This window comes from Herpailurus yagouaroundi, unplaced genomic scaffold, assembly GCF_014898765.1.
Source record: "Herpailurus yagouaroundi ecotype Mexico unplaced genomic scaffold, PumYag 162, whole genome shotgun sequence".
NCBI classification, from domain to species: domain Eukaryota; kingdom Metazoa; phylum Chordata; class Mammalia; order Carnivora; family Felidae; genus Herpailurus; species Herpailurus yagouaroundi.
In genome coordinates, this window is record NW_024412403.1 from 45,676,509 (window position 1) to 45,694,363 (window position 17,855).

General features: G+C 33.4%; 1 protein-coding gene and 1 non-coding gene across 7 annotated transcripts in view; both read left to right on the forward strand.

Moving 5' to 3' along the window:
* Nucleotides 1-17,855, forward strand: part of EPHA6 (EPH receptor A6) — an 868,919-nt gene that overhangs the window by 111,976 nt on the left and 739,088 nt on the right. For 2 of the 6 annotated variants that reach the window (XM_040484255.1, XM_040484256.1), the window contains exon 3: nucleotides 16,503-16,622. The exons of the other annotated variants lie outside the window; for them this stretch is intronic. In XM_040484255.1, coding sequence (XP_040340189.1) covers nucleotides 16,575-16,622 — 48 coding nt within the window. In that variant the 5' untranslated portion in view covers nucleotides 16,503-16,574. The remainder of the gene's footprint in view (nucleotides 1-16,502; nucleotides 16,623-17,855) is intronic. 6 annotated transcript variants of the gene reach the window in all.
* On the forward strand, nucleotides 17,625-17,814 carry LOC121036574 (U2 spliceosomal RNA). The gene has a single exon (XR_005793400.1). It is a non-coding gene; the product is annotated as a U2 spliceosomal RNA (small nuclear RNA).

Here is a 17,855-nt window from a genome sequence, read left to right on the forward strand (position 1 = left end):
TTTAAAAAAATAGATGTTAGATGCTTGGTGTCTATTTATAGACTCTAGAAATAGGACAGTCAAAACATGATTTAGGCTTTTAAAAGAATTTTGAAACAGTGTTTTGTACAAGTTCCGATTAAGAAGGTTAATGTTTGGGCCGCCTGGGTGGCTCAGTCGGTTGAACCTCTGACTTTGGCTCAGTCACGATCTCACGGTGTGTGAGTTTGAGCCCCGCGTTGGGCTCTGTGCTGACAGCTCAGAGCCTGGAGCCTTCTTCAGATTCTGTGTCTCCCTCTCTCTCTGACCCTCCCTCATTCATGTTCTGCTCTCTCGGTCTCAAAAATAAATAAACATTAAAAATTTTTTTTTTAAAAAAGGTTAATGTTTGAGTTTATAAAGCAGATGACCAGAATCCTACTATGAGTTGCCAGTTCTACCCTCCTAGGAAGCAATGTTTATGACTGTAAAAGTTCTAAATTATTTATTATTTCTATGACTAAGATTATGGCATTTTATGCAGTCTGTAATGGGGAAGGTAGAAAGCTAGTTAACTACTTTGAAACCTTAAAAATTGGATATTTTATAGAGTTAACCATAAGTTGTCTTGATTTTATGAAATGGTGCATTCAGAATTATTTAGCATTTTTAAAAACAGTTTAATTCAATGTATTATGCAGTCTTTATTTGAATTACATAGCAATTTAGTAATATTCCTTTTTTTTAAAATGTTTAGATTCTCACTTATATATGAGGGATGACCAAAAAAAATTGAGTGATCTGAAAGCATAGTATATTACTTTTGATGTATTATTTTATTTCACATTCTTATATACTTAGGTGTCTGACTAATAAATAAATTTCTAGTGGGGAAAGGAGTTTCTTTAGTTATAATGCTACATAATGAATTTAATGTGTTTTTGAATTAATTTTTTAAATAAATCAAATACATAACAAGGAAATATTACTTTAATAAAATATGTCACAGTTTCTTAATATAAGCTGGGAAATTTTATAGTTAACATAAAATGAAATCTAGGTTATTCCTTTTCATTCTACTACTTTATTCATAAATAAAATATGGGCAACAATTGAATATGGCCATTTTTTATAACTATGTATTTGAAAAAATGTCTATTCTTTACAGGGTTTAAGGATATGTTATATATATTTTGCGTTAATATCAAGAGTAAATAATTAGATAATCCATTACTACTACTCTGCAAACCAGAGGAAATACGAAGTATCATGAATATCAAAGTTAGAGAATCTTTTTGGGAATGACAGAAGCTCATAAATTCAGGTTTGAGATTAAGGATTAAATTTACATGTCTATATATAAAATACATTAAAAAAAAGTTTTAGGAAGAATTCAATTAAAGTTTGTGGCAGGATAATAGATTCCATAGAAATTCATAAAAGTACATTAATATTATCTACAAAGGAATGTTATGTTGTCTCTTGCTTAAAAATGACTCATTTAGGCACTTCATTTAATTTGGCTTTAGGGAATTTTTTATGTTTATGTCTATTTCAGTAAGAGAAACTATCTTTTTTCAGGCTACTGAGGCAGGGATTTTAATTGACTTTAATAACTTTTAGGTATTGGATACTATTTAAAGTCTCACATATGTAAAAGCCTATGCCTTTGGCCAAAGTAGAAATGTGTGTCCATCTCTAATAATACTTTTCTTAATATTTCTTTACTTGACAAATCACTTTGCTGCAAGCTCTTTGTGTTAATAATAAGTACACTGTGGATTTTTTTTTCTTTTTTTCCGTTCTGTGTTGTGTAAGTGTTATACTACTTTATAGAAGGAGAAAAGGAGTGCATACAAATCATAGTATGTCTCTGAGTGCAAATCTGTAATTTGTAAAGCTCTCCTTTGGTAATTACCCACTTATTTGATATAAATACTCATTAAAAGAATAAATTTTTAACCAGTTGCATATGTAAAAGCTAAAAACATAAAGCTTCCTGGAAACAAAAACAATAGGAGAATACAAGACCTAAAAGTAGGCAAAGATTTCTTAAAGACTACTCAAAATCCTTACATTACAAATTAAGTTAAGGAGACAAGGGAAAGGCAACAGAAGTTGATTTTATCTTTTGCTTCTCATCATAACAAATGGTTGGTGGGAGAAAATAGTAAAAATAAAATTGCCAAAGTAGTTTTGTGTTATGTAAGTTTTCTTATCAGTGACATATTTTCCTGTAACAAAAGATGTTTAAACTTAAACTTTAAATTAATGCCAAATTAATTGGTGGAAAAAGTGATTAAGTGATAGAAAAGCACACAGGATTTAAGGGTGTAATTTTCATCTACCTATCATAAATTAGAAAGATCCCCTTTCATTACAGTATAAAGTACAGGACATATTAAACAAAATGAAAACATGCCTTCATTTATTCATTTATTCAATTCACAGTATGTTTAGTGAACGTTTATGTAGTGCCAAAGACTTGCTCTTCACGAGTTTTTAAGAGCTAGTGTCAAATTTCTCTTGGCCAATTAAGTTGTATTTACAGTGACAAACAAACCAGCTAACATTTCCACTTAGATAAGCTATCTTTGTATTGATATATAGACGTTTCTTGTGCAATTTAATTATTTCAGAAGCCTTTGAAGAAGACTTCTTATAGGATTTTCTTTATAATTGTGTGGGTATATGTATGTCAATACTATATTATATTTTTTAGGATGTACATATATATATGTGTATATTTGTGTCTTTCTGGGAAGACCTCCCTTTATTTTATTTTATTTTTTATTGAGAGAGGGAGTGCAAGCAGGGGAGGGCAGAGGAAAAGGGAGAGAGAAAATCTTAAGCAGGCTCCACCAGTGCAGAGCCTGATGTGGGGCTCAATCTCACAATCGAGATCATGAGCTGAAATCACGAGTTGGATGCTTAACCAACTGAGCCACTCAGGTGCCACAAGACCTCCATTTTTAAAAATAAAAAAAAGTGTGCCTGGGTGGCTCAGTTGGTTGAGCGTCCAACTTCAGCTCAGGTCATGATCTCACAATTTGTGAGTTTGAGCCCTGCGTTGGGCTCTGTGCTGACAGCTCAGAGCCTGGAGCCTGCTTCGGATTCTGTCTCCCTCTCTCTCTGACCCTCCCCCTGCTTGCACTCTGTCTCTCTCTCCCTCAAAATAAATAAACATACTTTTTTTTAAATAGACCCATAAAATGACTTCAACTTAAATAAAATTTCTTGTTCTCTATAGTGGAAACCTAAATAATTAAAACTTATATATGTTGTAGAATAAAAATAATTTGTTTCAGTTTTGAGTAGAATTTGAAATACTAATTTATGTAAGCTGCAAGAAAAAGAAAATTTTATATAATGCAAGATTTTATGGATTATAAAAGAGCATTAACTTTAGCCATCTTTTGTCTGGAATTCTTTAAGGCTATTATCTATATAAGAAAAAAAGTTAATTGTAATACATATATATCCAGATTATGTTTTACTTTAATACTGAGAATTATACATATAACTTTATCTATAAAAATAGGAAAATATGCATTGTAAAAACTCACTGGTGATAATGTTAGAGGTGATTGCAAGTTTCTTCATGATTAGCATACAATGAGAACATTACTTTGTAAAAGTTATTAAAATCGTCTGATAATTGAAGATTGGTAAGCACTTATTTTTCTTTTCCAGATCAAACATATATGGAGGAAAATATTAATTATATAAATCATCTTACATGTTTTCTTTTTGTATTATTATGATTTTTTCCAAGTACATATATGTTTGGTTAAATTTTTTAAACTTCAAAAATATCCAGAAAAATCAAATGTATCCTTTCTAAAATCATATATTTTTTATGATTGTTTTCCTCCTAATGTAAAATATTTAGGATTATAAATATTTTTGGCTAATATTGGCAATGGTGAATCTCTCAATGCTTTCATCAGTCAATTAGAATAGCTAACAAATACTAAATAAATTAATTTCCAGAGATGATTTTGAAATTTATTGAAAAGTCATGACTGCTAATGTACTGTGTATATTTGTGATAACATTGAAATCAGGTTAATGGAGGGGCGCCTGGGTGGCGCAGTTGGTTAAGCGTCCGACTTCAGCCAGGTCACGATCTCGCGGTCCGTGAGTTCGAGCCCCGCGTCAGGCTCTAGGCTGATGGCTCGGAGCCTGGAGCCTGTTTCCGATTCTGTGTCTCCCTCTCTCTCTGCCCCTCCCCCGTTCATGCTCTGTCTCTCTCTGTCCCCCAAAAAATAAATAAAAAACGTTGAAAAAAAAAAAAAAGAAATCAGGTTAATGGAGCTTCTGTTGGTCAAGATTATGAAAATTTAAGCATGAAAAAGAATAATGACTGAAGTTGATTGAAACATATTAAGTATATTAAAATCCATCGGTCTACTTTGATGTGAAAGAGAGAGAAAACAGAAAAAAAACTATTATTTGATAAATATTATACCAAATCCTGAGGTGCGTGAGTGGGTCAGTTAGTTGAGCGTCCGGCTTCAGCTCAGGTCATGGTCTCACGGTTTGTGAGTTCGAGCCCCGTGTCAGGCTCTGTGCTGACAGCCTGGAGCCTGAAGCCTGCTTTGGATTCTGTCTCCTTCTCTCTGCCCCTCCCCACTTGTGCTCTGTCTCTCTGTCTCTCAAAAGATAAATAAATGTAAAAAATTAAAAAAATATATTATACCAAATCCTTACTCTGAAAATTTGTAATTAAAGAAAGGAATTAAACATTTATGCTTATTTTTGTAACAACTCTATTTCTGGGTAACCAAATAGTCTCAGTTCATGAGGTACAGCTTTTCATTACAGAAAAATGCCTTCTACTAAATAAAGAAGGAATGGTAGTATTAGAAAAATCACCATTTAACAAAACTTAGTGGACTAATTAATTCAGCACATACTGTCAAAGGATATTAAACTCATAGGTAAAATATTTGCGGTAGCAAATTGGATTTAAAAAGTAGAATCATAATCAGGGGTGCCTGGGTGGCGCAGTCGGTTAAGCGTCCGACTTCAGCCAGGTCACGATCTCGCGGTCCCTGAGTTTGAGCCCCGCGTCAGGCTCTGGGCTGATGGCTCAGAGCCTGGAGCCTGTTTCCGATTCTGTGTCTCCCTCTCTCTCTGCCCCTCCCCCGTTCATGCTCTGTCTCTCTCTGTCCCAAAAATAAATAAAAAAACATTGAAAAAAAAAATTAAAAAAAAAATAAATAAAAAGTAGAATCATAATCAAATGCAAGATGTACACCTCTATTGAAAATGTCAGTAAATTTGAAAATAGACTGTGTATGTTGATAACATTAAAGAATTGGTGTTAATTTTATTGAATATGATAATAGTATGATGGTTATGAAGGAAAATATTTTTAGAAGAGTCTAGCTAAAGTATTTACAGTGTTATGTATAAATTAAAAAATGATAAAAAATGATATTTGGAAATAAATCTAAGTGATGTACCTCCTCCAACTTTTTATCCTCCTGAATATATATTGGACAATTTTTTTTTAATATTTTAAAAACCATTATAGAGTGTAGGTTAATTATCTACCCATCTTTTTCATTTTATTACTTCATCAAAAGCCTATAAAAAGAAAACCTTTATCCTAGTATTTAATATATTTCACATTACTTAAACCACATGAATTAGAAATTCATAATGAATTTGATATAATGAAGAAAATGATGAATGTCTAATAGGATTAATCTGAATTTAAAAGGAAATTAAATTGCCTTAGTGTATCTCCCTCTACTAATGATATATTTAATTATTGGATCTCCAAGTTTCAAAAGTTGCCGACCTTCCTTTGTTATTTATATATTACTAAATTTCTTTAAAGATATTTACAAAAATGTTAGTTTAAATATTTGCATACTTTCAAAATTCACACTTTGCCATAGATCTCTATATAGTAAATAATATAGTTTCTTAGGATTCCACTAGCTCTACTTTGGTTTTTAAATTTCCCCAATTAAAATTAGTATGTTATAATGTAATTCACTTGTAATTCTACAGTTTCATTAGCACCTTGCATTAAGAGGGAAAACAAGAAAGATTAGGGATCAAGAAGACAGACATTTTGGGAGCACAAGTACGTTTAGGACATGGTAGTTATTTTGGAAGAGAAGAATTTAGTATGAAATTATAGGGATACAGATTTTATGACTATTTTTTAATTTTTTTAAAGTTTATTTAATTTGAGAAAAAGAGTTTGAGTGGGGAGGGGCACAGAAAGAAGGAGAGAGAGAGAGAGAGAGAGAGACAGAGAAACAGAGAGAGACAGAGAATCCTAAGCAGGCTCCATGCTGTCACCACAGAGCCCAACATAGGGCTTGATTTCATGAACTGTGAGATCATGTTCTGAACTGAAACCAAGAGTCAGACACTTAACTGATGAGACACCCAGTTACCCCCAGAGTTTGGCTATAAATTGAAATTGGAGTAAAGTTAAATATGTAAAACAACTAATTGTGGATTGATGAATCAGACAAGGGAAAGTGTATAGATACTTGTTTCTATTTGGGGGTATTATAAACAATACTGTGATGATCATCTTGTCATACAACAGGAAATGACCAGATACCAGTTGTTATTATTTATAGGAAATGGCTTTATTACTGTAGTGTTTTGTGGCAAATTTTATATAACAATTATGAAGTAGCCTCTGAAGTAGTAATTTAATGTAGAGAACCAACAAGTTTAAGGTTTCTTACATCAAAAATCATGTTAGTTGGTGTGGGTGGCTCACTCCATTAAGCGTCCAACTCTTTATTTCAGCTTATGTCATGCTCTCATGGTTTGTGGGATCAAGTCCCATGTTGGGCTTTGTGCTGGCAGTGTAGAGCCTGCTTGGGATTCTCTCTTTCCCTCTGCCTGTCCCTCCTTCCCCTAAAATAAATAAACATCTAAAAAATGATGTTACATGCTAATATTTTTACAAATACCTAAATATTAAGGTGTTTTCCTTTCCCATACATCCCACTTCAACACACACACACACACACACACACACACACACAAAACTAATTTTATCTTGTAGTTCAGTTTCCTTGAAGCAGCAGAATTTATGCAAGTGATTTTTTTCAAGGAAACAACTTTTGCAAAATAAGGGTTTAGAGCCAATACTTGAACTCCATAAGGATCAACAATAATTTAAAATACTTTCCTCAGTAAGCCTTAAAAATACATTTTAGGTACGTCCAAATGATCTGCAAATTGTAAGGCTTTTGATACCAATAAGTGCTAGAATTAAGTTGTACAAAGGCAGAGATTTTTATGTGTTTTGCTCACAACTATACCAAATGCCCAAAAATTACTTGGTGTATAATGAACATGAAATTAATCATTATACTTCCACTAGCACCATATGAGTCTACTTTACCAAAGCTAGTATTTTTTTTTTTTTGGTGTGAAATCCTGAAGTAAGATTTCTTGAAATAATGCTAATATGGATTTCCACATTTGAAAATCGTTCCCATATATACACTGTGCTCATCATTTTATAAACTTGTCAGTGATGCAGCCAACATTTTACTTGGTCAGTATTTTGGAACTTAACATATATAATATTGGGCTTTATTTTATAAACCAATTTAATAGACTAAAGATTTTGATCTATAATAATTCTTGCTAATTGGTCATTGGAATTAATCATTGGTATTTCATTTTTGTAAATCATCTGAATATGACTTTTCTTAGCTTTCAGAACTTCTCCATGGTCCTTACTTTTTTAGATGTTCTCCATGTGTGTCTTTGAACTTCAGAACTTTCATACAATTTTAATGAACATTAGCTAAATATTTCATTCTATGACAGATTCCATATCTTCATCCAACTCTGCCATATCAAGAAAAAAATTATCTCTACCCAATTCTGAAAGAAGAGTAGCATAATGTGAACGATGATATTTTAAAAGTTTTTTATAAAACGCACAAAAGAAAAAAAAAAACAGAAGCCACCTCATTAACATCACTTGGTCAATTATAATATTTAACTTTTTAAGAAGTACTTTAAGGTTGTAATTTCTAATTGAGTGCCCTAACTTTTAAATAACTTAATTCTGTAATATTTTCTAGAAGTTTTAATTGAAGTGTAACTGACATGCAGTTTTATTTTAGTTTCGGGTATACAACATCATGATATATTTTTATTTTTATTTATTTATTTTTTTTTTAATTTTTGTTTTCAACGTTTATTTATTTTTGGGACAGAGAGAGACAGAGCATGAACGGGGGAGGGGCAGAGAGAGAGGGAGACACAGAATCGAAACAGGCTCCAGGCTCTGAGCCATCAGCCCAGAGCCTGACGCGGGGCTCGAACTCATGGACCGCGAGATCGTGACCTGGCTGAAGTCGGACGCTCAACCGACTGCGCCACCCAGGCGCCCCTCATGATATATTTTTATACATTACCAAATGTAAGTCTAGTTACCATCCATAACCATACAAAGTTATTACAATATTATTAACTATATTCTCTATGCTGTACATTATATCCTCATGATTTATTTTATAACTGGAAGTTTGTACTTCTTCATTCTATTTACCTGTTCTGCCCACTTCTCAACACATTCCCACTCTGGTACCAGTAGTTTGTTTCCTATATCTATGAGTCTGTTTCTGGTTTTTGTTGTTGTTGTTGTTGTTGTTTTTGTTTTGTTTTTTAGATTCCACATATAAGTGAGCTCATATGATAGTTGTCTTTCTGTATCTGATTTATATCACTTAGCATTATGCTCTCTAGATCCATCCATGTTTTTGCAAATGGCAAGATTTCATTCCTTTTATGGCTGAGTAATATTCCATTGTACATATATATCACATCTTTGTTCATTTATCATTAATGGACACTTAGTGAAGAATGCTGCAATGAACATAGGGGTGAATGTATCTCTTCAAATTAGTACTTTAGCTTTTTTTCGGATAAATACCCAGAAGTGGAATTGCTAGATCATATGGTAGTTCTATTTTTAATTTTTGGAGGAACCTCCTTACTGTTTTCCATAGTGACTGCACTATGTGTGGTATATAAGAGTTCCCTTTTCTCCACATTATTGCCATCAGTTGTTATTTCTTGTCTTTTTTGATGATAGTCAATTTGACAGGTATGAGGTGATATCTCATTGTGGTTTTGATTTGCATTTCTCAGATAATTAGTGATGTTGAACATCTTTTCATATGCCTATTGACCATCTGCATGTCTTCTTTGGAAAAATATCTATTTAAGTCCTTTGCCCATTTTTTAGTCTTCTCGCTTGCTTGCTTGCTTGCTTGCTTATTTATTTATTTATTTATTTATTTATTTATTTATTTATTTATTTTTGGTATTGAGTTTTTTAAGTTCTTTATATTTGGATTTTAACTTCTAATTGGATGTAAGATTTGCAGGTATCTTCTCACATTCTTTAGCTTGCCTTTTCATTTTGTTGATGGTTTCTTTTGGTGTGCAAAAGCTTTTTAGTTTGATATAATCCCATTTGTTTATTTTAGCTTTTGTTATCCTTGCCTGAGGAGACTGTTCCAAAAAAATATTGCTAGGGCTGATGTCAAAGAACTTACTGCCTACGTTTTCTTCAGAGAGTTTTATGGTTTTATTATCTTACGTTCAAGTCCTTAATCCGTTTTGTATATTTCCCACAATTTCATGTTCTTGTTAATTCAGCAACAAACTACTATTCCAACAACTTTAGTACTTTTGTAACCATTTACAAAATGATTTATGTATTAGTTTTTAGTTTGTTTTCCTAGCAAACAACTGATGTCTATAATTAAAATCTCCCAAGATCCTAATTAAAAAAGAACCAATAGTTTCTATTTATCCTGCTTGGAATTTGCTGAGCTTCCTGAACCTGTGGGTTTCTTTGTGATGGAACTTAGAAAAAATTTTGTCATAATGTTTTGAATGTTTCTGCCCCAATCTCTCTCTCCTCTCTGAGATCCTAAAACGTGGATGCAGGGTATCTTCATATTAGCTCTCAGGTTATTGAGGTTGTATTCCCTTTTCTGTTTTTCAGTCTTTTCCCTCTGTATGCTTTAGTGTGGATTATTTCTATTAACCCATGTTTCACTGATTCTTTTTCTATTTTGTCCAATATATTTTTAATTTAAACTAATGGATTTTTTTAAAATTTCTGATACTTCATTGTTGAATTCCAGAATTTCTTCTTAGCTCCTGTCTTGTCTATTTGTTTCAATTGACAGATTTTTTCTTGGTACTGATTCACATTTTCTTGTTTTTCCATGTTTAGTAAGTTTTATTATATACTGAACATTGTGAATGATATATTTTAAAGACTGGAAATTGTGTTATGCCCAGAATTCGTGATCCCCAAAGACCACTAGGGAGCCGAGTCCGATGCAAAAGCAAAAGAGCCTTTATTCGAGCTAGCTCGAGCTCAATCCCCTACCTGCACCAACGCAGTGGTGAGATACCAGGGAGAGAGTTTCAAAAGCACAAAGGTTTTATTGGGGCCTAGGGGCAGTTGGTGAGGTAATGGCTGTGGCCTCAGCCGATTGGTTGGGGAAGGGTCAGAGTCCTGTTAAGCAGGTCGCTGGGCGTGTTTTGATCAGGAAGTTTGAATGGGTGAGCGGGAGGTTACTCAAGGGGAGGAGGCGTGGTCTGAGGTTTCTGCGATTTTCCCGGAAAAGGGGTCATGTCGGGGACATAGTCACTCAAGGTGGAGGACACAGAAGAAGATGGAGTCAGCCGGTGTAGGCCCGCCCGTTCAATTGAAATTTTCTTCTGAAAACCTTTGAATAGTCTTCTAGCAGGCAATTTAAATTACTTGTAGATTACCTTGATTTTTTTTGGAGGCTTGGTTTTAGGCTTTGTTAGGGCTGTTTAGTCTATTAATTGTTTTGCACTTAGTTGTAGAAACAATCCCTTAGTCTGCAGACAAGGACAGCTGGAGTATTTACAAAGTCTGAATTTGTTGAGACTTAACTGTGAATTCACCTCCCTTGGGGTACTCAACTGCTAAAATCTCTACTAAGCTCTTTCAAGGCTTTCAGTTTTTTCCTCTGGGCTGCTTTTAGCCTTGCTTAGAAAAAGAGCAGTTTGAGTGATGTTTATGTGCAGCTTTTGGACCCCACCTTCTTTGGCTGTCCACAGTCACACCCCCAGCCCTCATTTCCAGCTGCTCTGAAAGTCAAAAGTCCAAGTTCTGATTCCTCCATAGAGATTCAGTAAAACAGCTTTCTAATTGAGCTCTTTCTATTCCCTTCCAGTCGCCCCCCTATATTAAGAGACTGTGGGCCCTCACTATGGGGGTGTCTGAAATCTGACACAGCACCAGTGTCACCAGCATTTTTCTTTCAAAGATCTCATTCATCTCCTTTAGATTCTGCCTCCCTTAAGTCTCTTCCAGTTTTTCCCCAGAGTTTATTCTTACTATTAGCAGAAGACAATTTATCAGAAGCTAGCCTACCTATATCAAAGGCTGAAGACATGCCCTTGTAGGTTTTTTAATAGTCTTTCTAAATAACTAATATAGTAACATTTAAAACCATGGACTTGTGAAATTTTATTTATCCTTTAAGATTTGTGACTCTTATGAGGCTATATTTTTGAGGTGTTTCCCTCCCCCCATTTGGCCATCCTGTCATAACTTCATGTTACTTTTACCTTCTGCCAAAAGTATATGTAGATATTCTTTTTTTTTAAATTTTTTTAATGTTTATTTTTGAGAGAGAGAGAGACAGAGAGAGAGAGGCAGAGAAAGGGAGACAGAATTCTAAGCAGGCTCTAGGCTCTGAGGTGTCAGCACAGAGCCCTACATGGGGCTCAAACCTACTAGCTGTGAAATCATGACTTGAGCTGAAGTCAGACGCTTAACCAACTGAGCCACCCAGACGCCCAATATTCTTTATTTTTAAAGTTTATTTATTTGAGAGAGAGCGAGAGAGAGAGCGAGAGAGAGCATGCTTAACCAACTGAGCCACCCAAGCATCCCTATACATAGATATTCTTATATATCTCTCTTTAATTTCTTCTTTTCTGGGAAGTTATGGGTATCTTTAATACCATTCTGTACAAGCAAACAAAACTCAATCTTAGAACATTTTTTTTCCCTTTATTTTAGGCTAGAAAAGCAGTTCACCAGGAGTGCACTGGAGTTATCATTCTAGGATGGTTATATTTAGAGCAGAAAATTCCAGGGTTCCAAGGATATTGCTGCACCCTATCAGCAGTGTCATAAGGGGAACAAAAGGTGGGGATAGGTTAATGACCTTTCATACCCTGGACTTAAGGACTATTTTTACCTGAAAGCATGTTAAAACCAGCAATTACTTTTATAATCTCTTATCCCTACCCATTACTAAACTCAATATGTCCATTGAGTTAGATTTGGAAATGTACTGAGGGAATCCCAGTATTTGCAATGGCAGCTCAACAGAAAACTTTGTAATTTTTTTACCATAAGTCTCTCCTATTGTCACATATTATATTTTTCAGTATAGGCCACTGTTATCTAAAGTGTACACTGGGGAGAAATGTCGCATGATGTATTTCATCAAAAATAGAGGCATATCGGGGCACCTGGATGGCTCAGTCGATTAAGCATGCAACTTCAGCTCAGGTCATGATCTCAGGGTTCATGAGTTCAAGCCCTGTGTTGGGCTCTGTGATTACAGCTCAGAGCCTGAAGCCTGCTTCAGATTCTGTGTCTCCCTCTCTTTCTGCCCCACCCCTGCTTGCACTCTGTCTCTCAAAAATGAATAAGCGTTAAAAATTTCGAAAAAAAAAAGGAAGTAAATAGCATACCCTTCCTAAGTTAAAATAGCATTTTAAAGACTGAAATATTTTTAATTATAAAAATAAATAATCCAACACAAACATGCAGACAACACTTAAATCTGATTCTCAGGTTTCCCAAAATTTGTTTCACTGAGGAATTCTTTTTTGTTATTATAGTTCTCTCATTTCTTCCTGATGCTGTGCAAAATTATTTTGCATGTCTTCAATAAATTCAGATTGGTCTTAGTCCCTCCATGTAACCTTACCAGTTGCTTTCTATTCATTCTTTATTGCTCTCTAAGCTAATTAGATACTCACTGGGAACTTTATTTATTTTTTTTTTTAATTTTTTTTTCAACGTTTATTTATTTTTGGGACAGAGAGAGACAGAGCATGAACGGGGGAGGGGCAGAGAGAGAGGGAGACACAGAATCGGAAACAGGCTCCAGGCTCCGAGCCATCAGCCTAGAGCCTGACGCGGGCTCGAACTCACGGACCGCGAGATCGTGACCTGGCTGAAGTCGGACGCTTAACCGACTGCGCCACCCAGGCGCCCCACTCACTGGGAACTTTAAAACCCTTTATTTAATAACTGAATAATTGTATTAATCTTTATTTATGCTATAATGAAGTTTATAATTAAGGATGTTCATGAGCTGCTACCATTCTTCTGCTTACTCAGCTTAATACTTGAGGATCTAGATACTTAGAAAATTTCACTTTCTTTCCTTTAAAGTGAAGTTCATACTCAATCTCTTATAAGACATTGCCTTAAATTGCCTAAAACAATTTGATATTTAAAATTTTGCTAATATCAATTAGTACATATGTGTGGCATGTCTATTTAATTATGTGATGTAATAATCTTCCAGGAAGAAAAAAGAATTTGCCATTTATGAACCCTGTATTTCATTACTAAATCATGGAAAATGAAGTTTTTACTAGTTTCACCTCTATAATATGCCTGGTTTATGTCATAACTTTGAACATGTTTCTCTTAGACTGTGCTTTTGTTCAGACCAAACTTTTCCCTGGTTCAGTTTTTTTTTTCTTTTTCTTTCATAGTTCGCTCTTTTCAGTTTTGAATTCTTCTTGCTTATGCAAAGTGCCAACCTATTAGCCAGGAATTTGTGAAAATCAAACTAATTTTATTATTGTTGTATGTTTTAACTTCGGCACCTTCAAATTTAAAAGACATATTTAAATTGAATACTTAATGAACACTTGGGAACTCTGTGAACCCTTATTTTTGTAGATATCTTGGAAAGACTTTATTTGCTTATGTTATAGCTGATCTTAAAGACAACACAGCTTCTATTTTGTAGGTTTTGTCACAGCAAGTTGCCTCTGAACATACCTTCAATTCTGCAGGTTTTCTTGTTGTTCATAATCAGGTGTTCTGATTACATATGATTTTCCTTAAGTCTTTGCAATATTGTATTGGTGAACACCTTCACCTTAGAAGTTTCTGTTGTTAAATCATCGGTTCCCCATCCAGTATTTTCTGTTCATGCTGAGTAAGTTAAATAGAGCTTCTCTATCAAAATGTGAAATATATTTCCCTGTTTTAATGAGTTCTTTTCCCACAGGGAGAAATAAATTTGCACACATTTAAGCCACAAAGACGGATGTTTATAAATAGACTATTGTGATTTTTAACTTAAATTTAAGTCACAGGACAGTATTAATTTCTATCAGATTTTCCTTCCTTGAATCAAGCTTTGGTCTTCATTTTTGTTTTTAGAGTTTATTCTTAAAGGTTAATTCTAATTTTATTCTGTCATTATTATTAAATAAATTATATTAACACATTTGAGTTTTATTATCTTAGTTGTAAATTATCATTTGTTTTTTAGAGTGAATTTTTTCAGCATACCTTATTATTTTTGAAATGTGTTTCGAAATAACCCAATACAGATTCCTAGAATAATCCAACAAAATATATCAATATCAAGCAGAAATAGACATTTCTACTGATTTTGTGTTTCATTAAGCAAACTACATATTGTGTAACTGTAATTTCACTATATGTATAACTATGTCACAGTCATATGGTAAGTGGATATAAGAATATTTGTAGAAATTAATTTATAGTATTCATATTAATTTACATTGTTTTCAAGTATTAGTGAATTTTAGATAAAGTTATAAATTTAAGAGTACACAAGTGGGAAGGCAAATGACATTGAAATAAGTATTAACAAATTTAAGTACCATAAAACAATTAAAAAATTCAAATGTCTCTTTCCTAAAGGACCATCAATCCTAAATATGAAAACATCAGCTAGAAAATGTTTATTTTGAGAGAGAGAGAGAGAGAGAGAGAGAGAGAGAGAGAAAATCCCAAGCAGGCTCTGCACTGTCAGCACAGAGGCTGACATAGGGCTCAGTCTCATAAACCATGGGATCGTGCTCTGAGCCAAAATCAAGAGTCCGATGTGTAACTGACTATGCCATCCAGGTGCTCCCCACAAAAATCCTTTATTTTTATTTATTCATTATTATAAAGTTTATTTATATATTTTGAGAGAGAGAGTGAGAGAAAGGGAGAGAGAGAGAGAGAGAGAGAGAGACCGTGTACAAGTGGGGGAGGGGCAGAGAGAGAGAGAATCCCAAGCAGGCTCTGTACTGTCAGTGCTGAGCCCAGTGTGGGGCTCAAACCCATGAACCTCGAGATCATGACCTGAGCCAAAGTCGGAGGCTTAACCAAGCCACCCAGGTGCCTCCCAAAAATCCTTTAAATATGATCATTTTAGATATTGTATTGTTTCCTAGCATTATAAAAGTATTCTCCATTACTTGTTTTTTCAGTATACTAGCACTATAAAAAATGGTGATACTGTTTACAATTTATATCCACTTTCAATCATACTACAGAAATTCAAATGTATTGGCTCTCTAGTGTCCATCCAAGCCTTGTAAAGTTTAATCCAGTAACATTGAGTATTTAGATTAATAGTTACTGTTTTAGCAACCTCTCTTCTTTAAATATTTATTACTATGTTCGTTTTCACTAAACCAGAAGATAATACCCACATTACCAACGTTTTTATGGATTTTAGAAAACAACTATAACTAAATCATCCAATAGTTTTACTACATGCCAGGTAGTTAATACTGGGGAAGAATCAAATCAAAATATATTTTTCATGTTGTAACTAATTATGCTGATCATTTCAACAAACTAAAGATGATATATATATTTGCCAACATATAATCTTATCTTTTTCATTCAATTCATTAGAAATGTAATTAGTGATAGTTTCATTTTCGGTAAACACAAATATATAACTATTTCATATATATGTGACATATGTATGTAAAATTATTAGTACACATGGAAATGATTCTTATTTATCATCATTAAACAATGCATTTCATTTTTTATGGACTGTATAGGGCCATATACTATTTAAATATTTTTGAAAATGTAGCTTATAAAGATAACATATCAAAAGTTTTATATTGTCCTAAAGCATCATATTTCATTTTTTATAAAGGATACCACCCTAAATACTTCAGTTTTTCTTAGAAATCATTTTTATGTGTATGTAGTTCTAAGGATGTTTCTGATCTGACTCACACAAGCATAATTTCAAATATAGCCTGATTTGAATTAATACAATGTAATTATATTTTTCTTGAGGATATTGTTAATTTTACATGAGAGGACTCATTAGTGAAAATGAATACGTGTGTCATAACATATAACACCTTCACCATGCAAAGTTGCTAAAACAGTATGGAAAAAAAACCTCATAAGGAAAATTTGATATAGCTTTCCTATGCTTTTCCAGACCTATTTCCAACACTGCTAAAAGGGGGGAAAATTCGAGAAGGCACTGAAGAGACCACCTCACCAGACCCTGATGTTACTTCTCCTCTGGATGTACATGCTGCAGCTCCATAGGAGCCAGGTTGGAAAAGTTTCTAGGAAAACAACATATTCCTTAATAACATATATTTTTAAGTAGAAAGATTTTTTTTTCCTATTTGGCAGTTTGTCTTTTTAGGCCCCAGAGTTGAGTACATGAAAAAGTCTATACTTTTAGTTTGAACTTAACATTTGTTTCTTCATTTTTTAAAAATGAAGTGGAAAACATCTGGCTTCTCAAAAATATTTTTGAAATGTAATGGTTTTAAAGTATGCAAAATTAGCTAATTAAAAAAATCATGGTTCTGTTTTATCCATACTATAAAAATATCAAGGTGTTTTTAATCCATTATACTAGTTTAATGTTAAATTATTATAAAAATGATATCAACTTTTTCAAGCACTTCTGTATATACTACATAAATGGCAGTAGATAGTTTCTATAATGCTCTTTTTTTCTAATACCTCGAGCTCAGTATATATTATCGCTCTTAATTCTAAGTGAAACTTTAAACGTAACTAAATATTCATATAATGTTGTTAATTCTCTATATCTGGGTGGACTCTGGAGATACAGGTCAGTGAGTTAGCAAAATGAACATAAAAGGGCATTTTTTCATAAGACTAATCTCAGAACCTAAATTTCAGATTTTGTATATTTTGAAATATAATGAATCTCTACTCAGGTTATTGAAATGCAATTGCAATAAAGAGAAATGATACATTTCACACATGCAAAGATAATTCCTACTTTTGTGCACTTATTTCAGAATTAAACTGTCAGTGGTATAACCTATAGCTTTTCTTAGATCTTTTATTTAAAAATTAACCTCATTTATTATGCTCCCATAGTTAAATTATGTTTTTCATTCTTTATTAATATATTTTTTGATTAGTGCTAGGTGATTATATCTTTAAAAAGGCTTGAATGTGGGGTGTGTGTGTGTGTGTGTGTGTGTGTGTGTGTGTGTGTGTGTGATAGTAATTCCATGAATAGAAGTTGCAAATTGTAATTGTAACTGACGTATTTTTTTAAAAACAGTCAATTGCTTCTTGGCCTTTTGGCTAAATCATGTGTAGTATTTGTTCTTATTAGTTTAGTATCTGATATGTCCTCTATTTAAAGATAATATATTAAATAGATTTTTGGAGGAGGGAGGGGGCATAGTAGTTGCTCCGTCCATTCCTGTGCATTGATCTGTTATTGCAGTACTTCCAGGAATGGTGCACCTCTACACACACACACACACACACACACACGCACATTCAAGCCTTT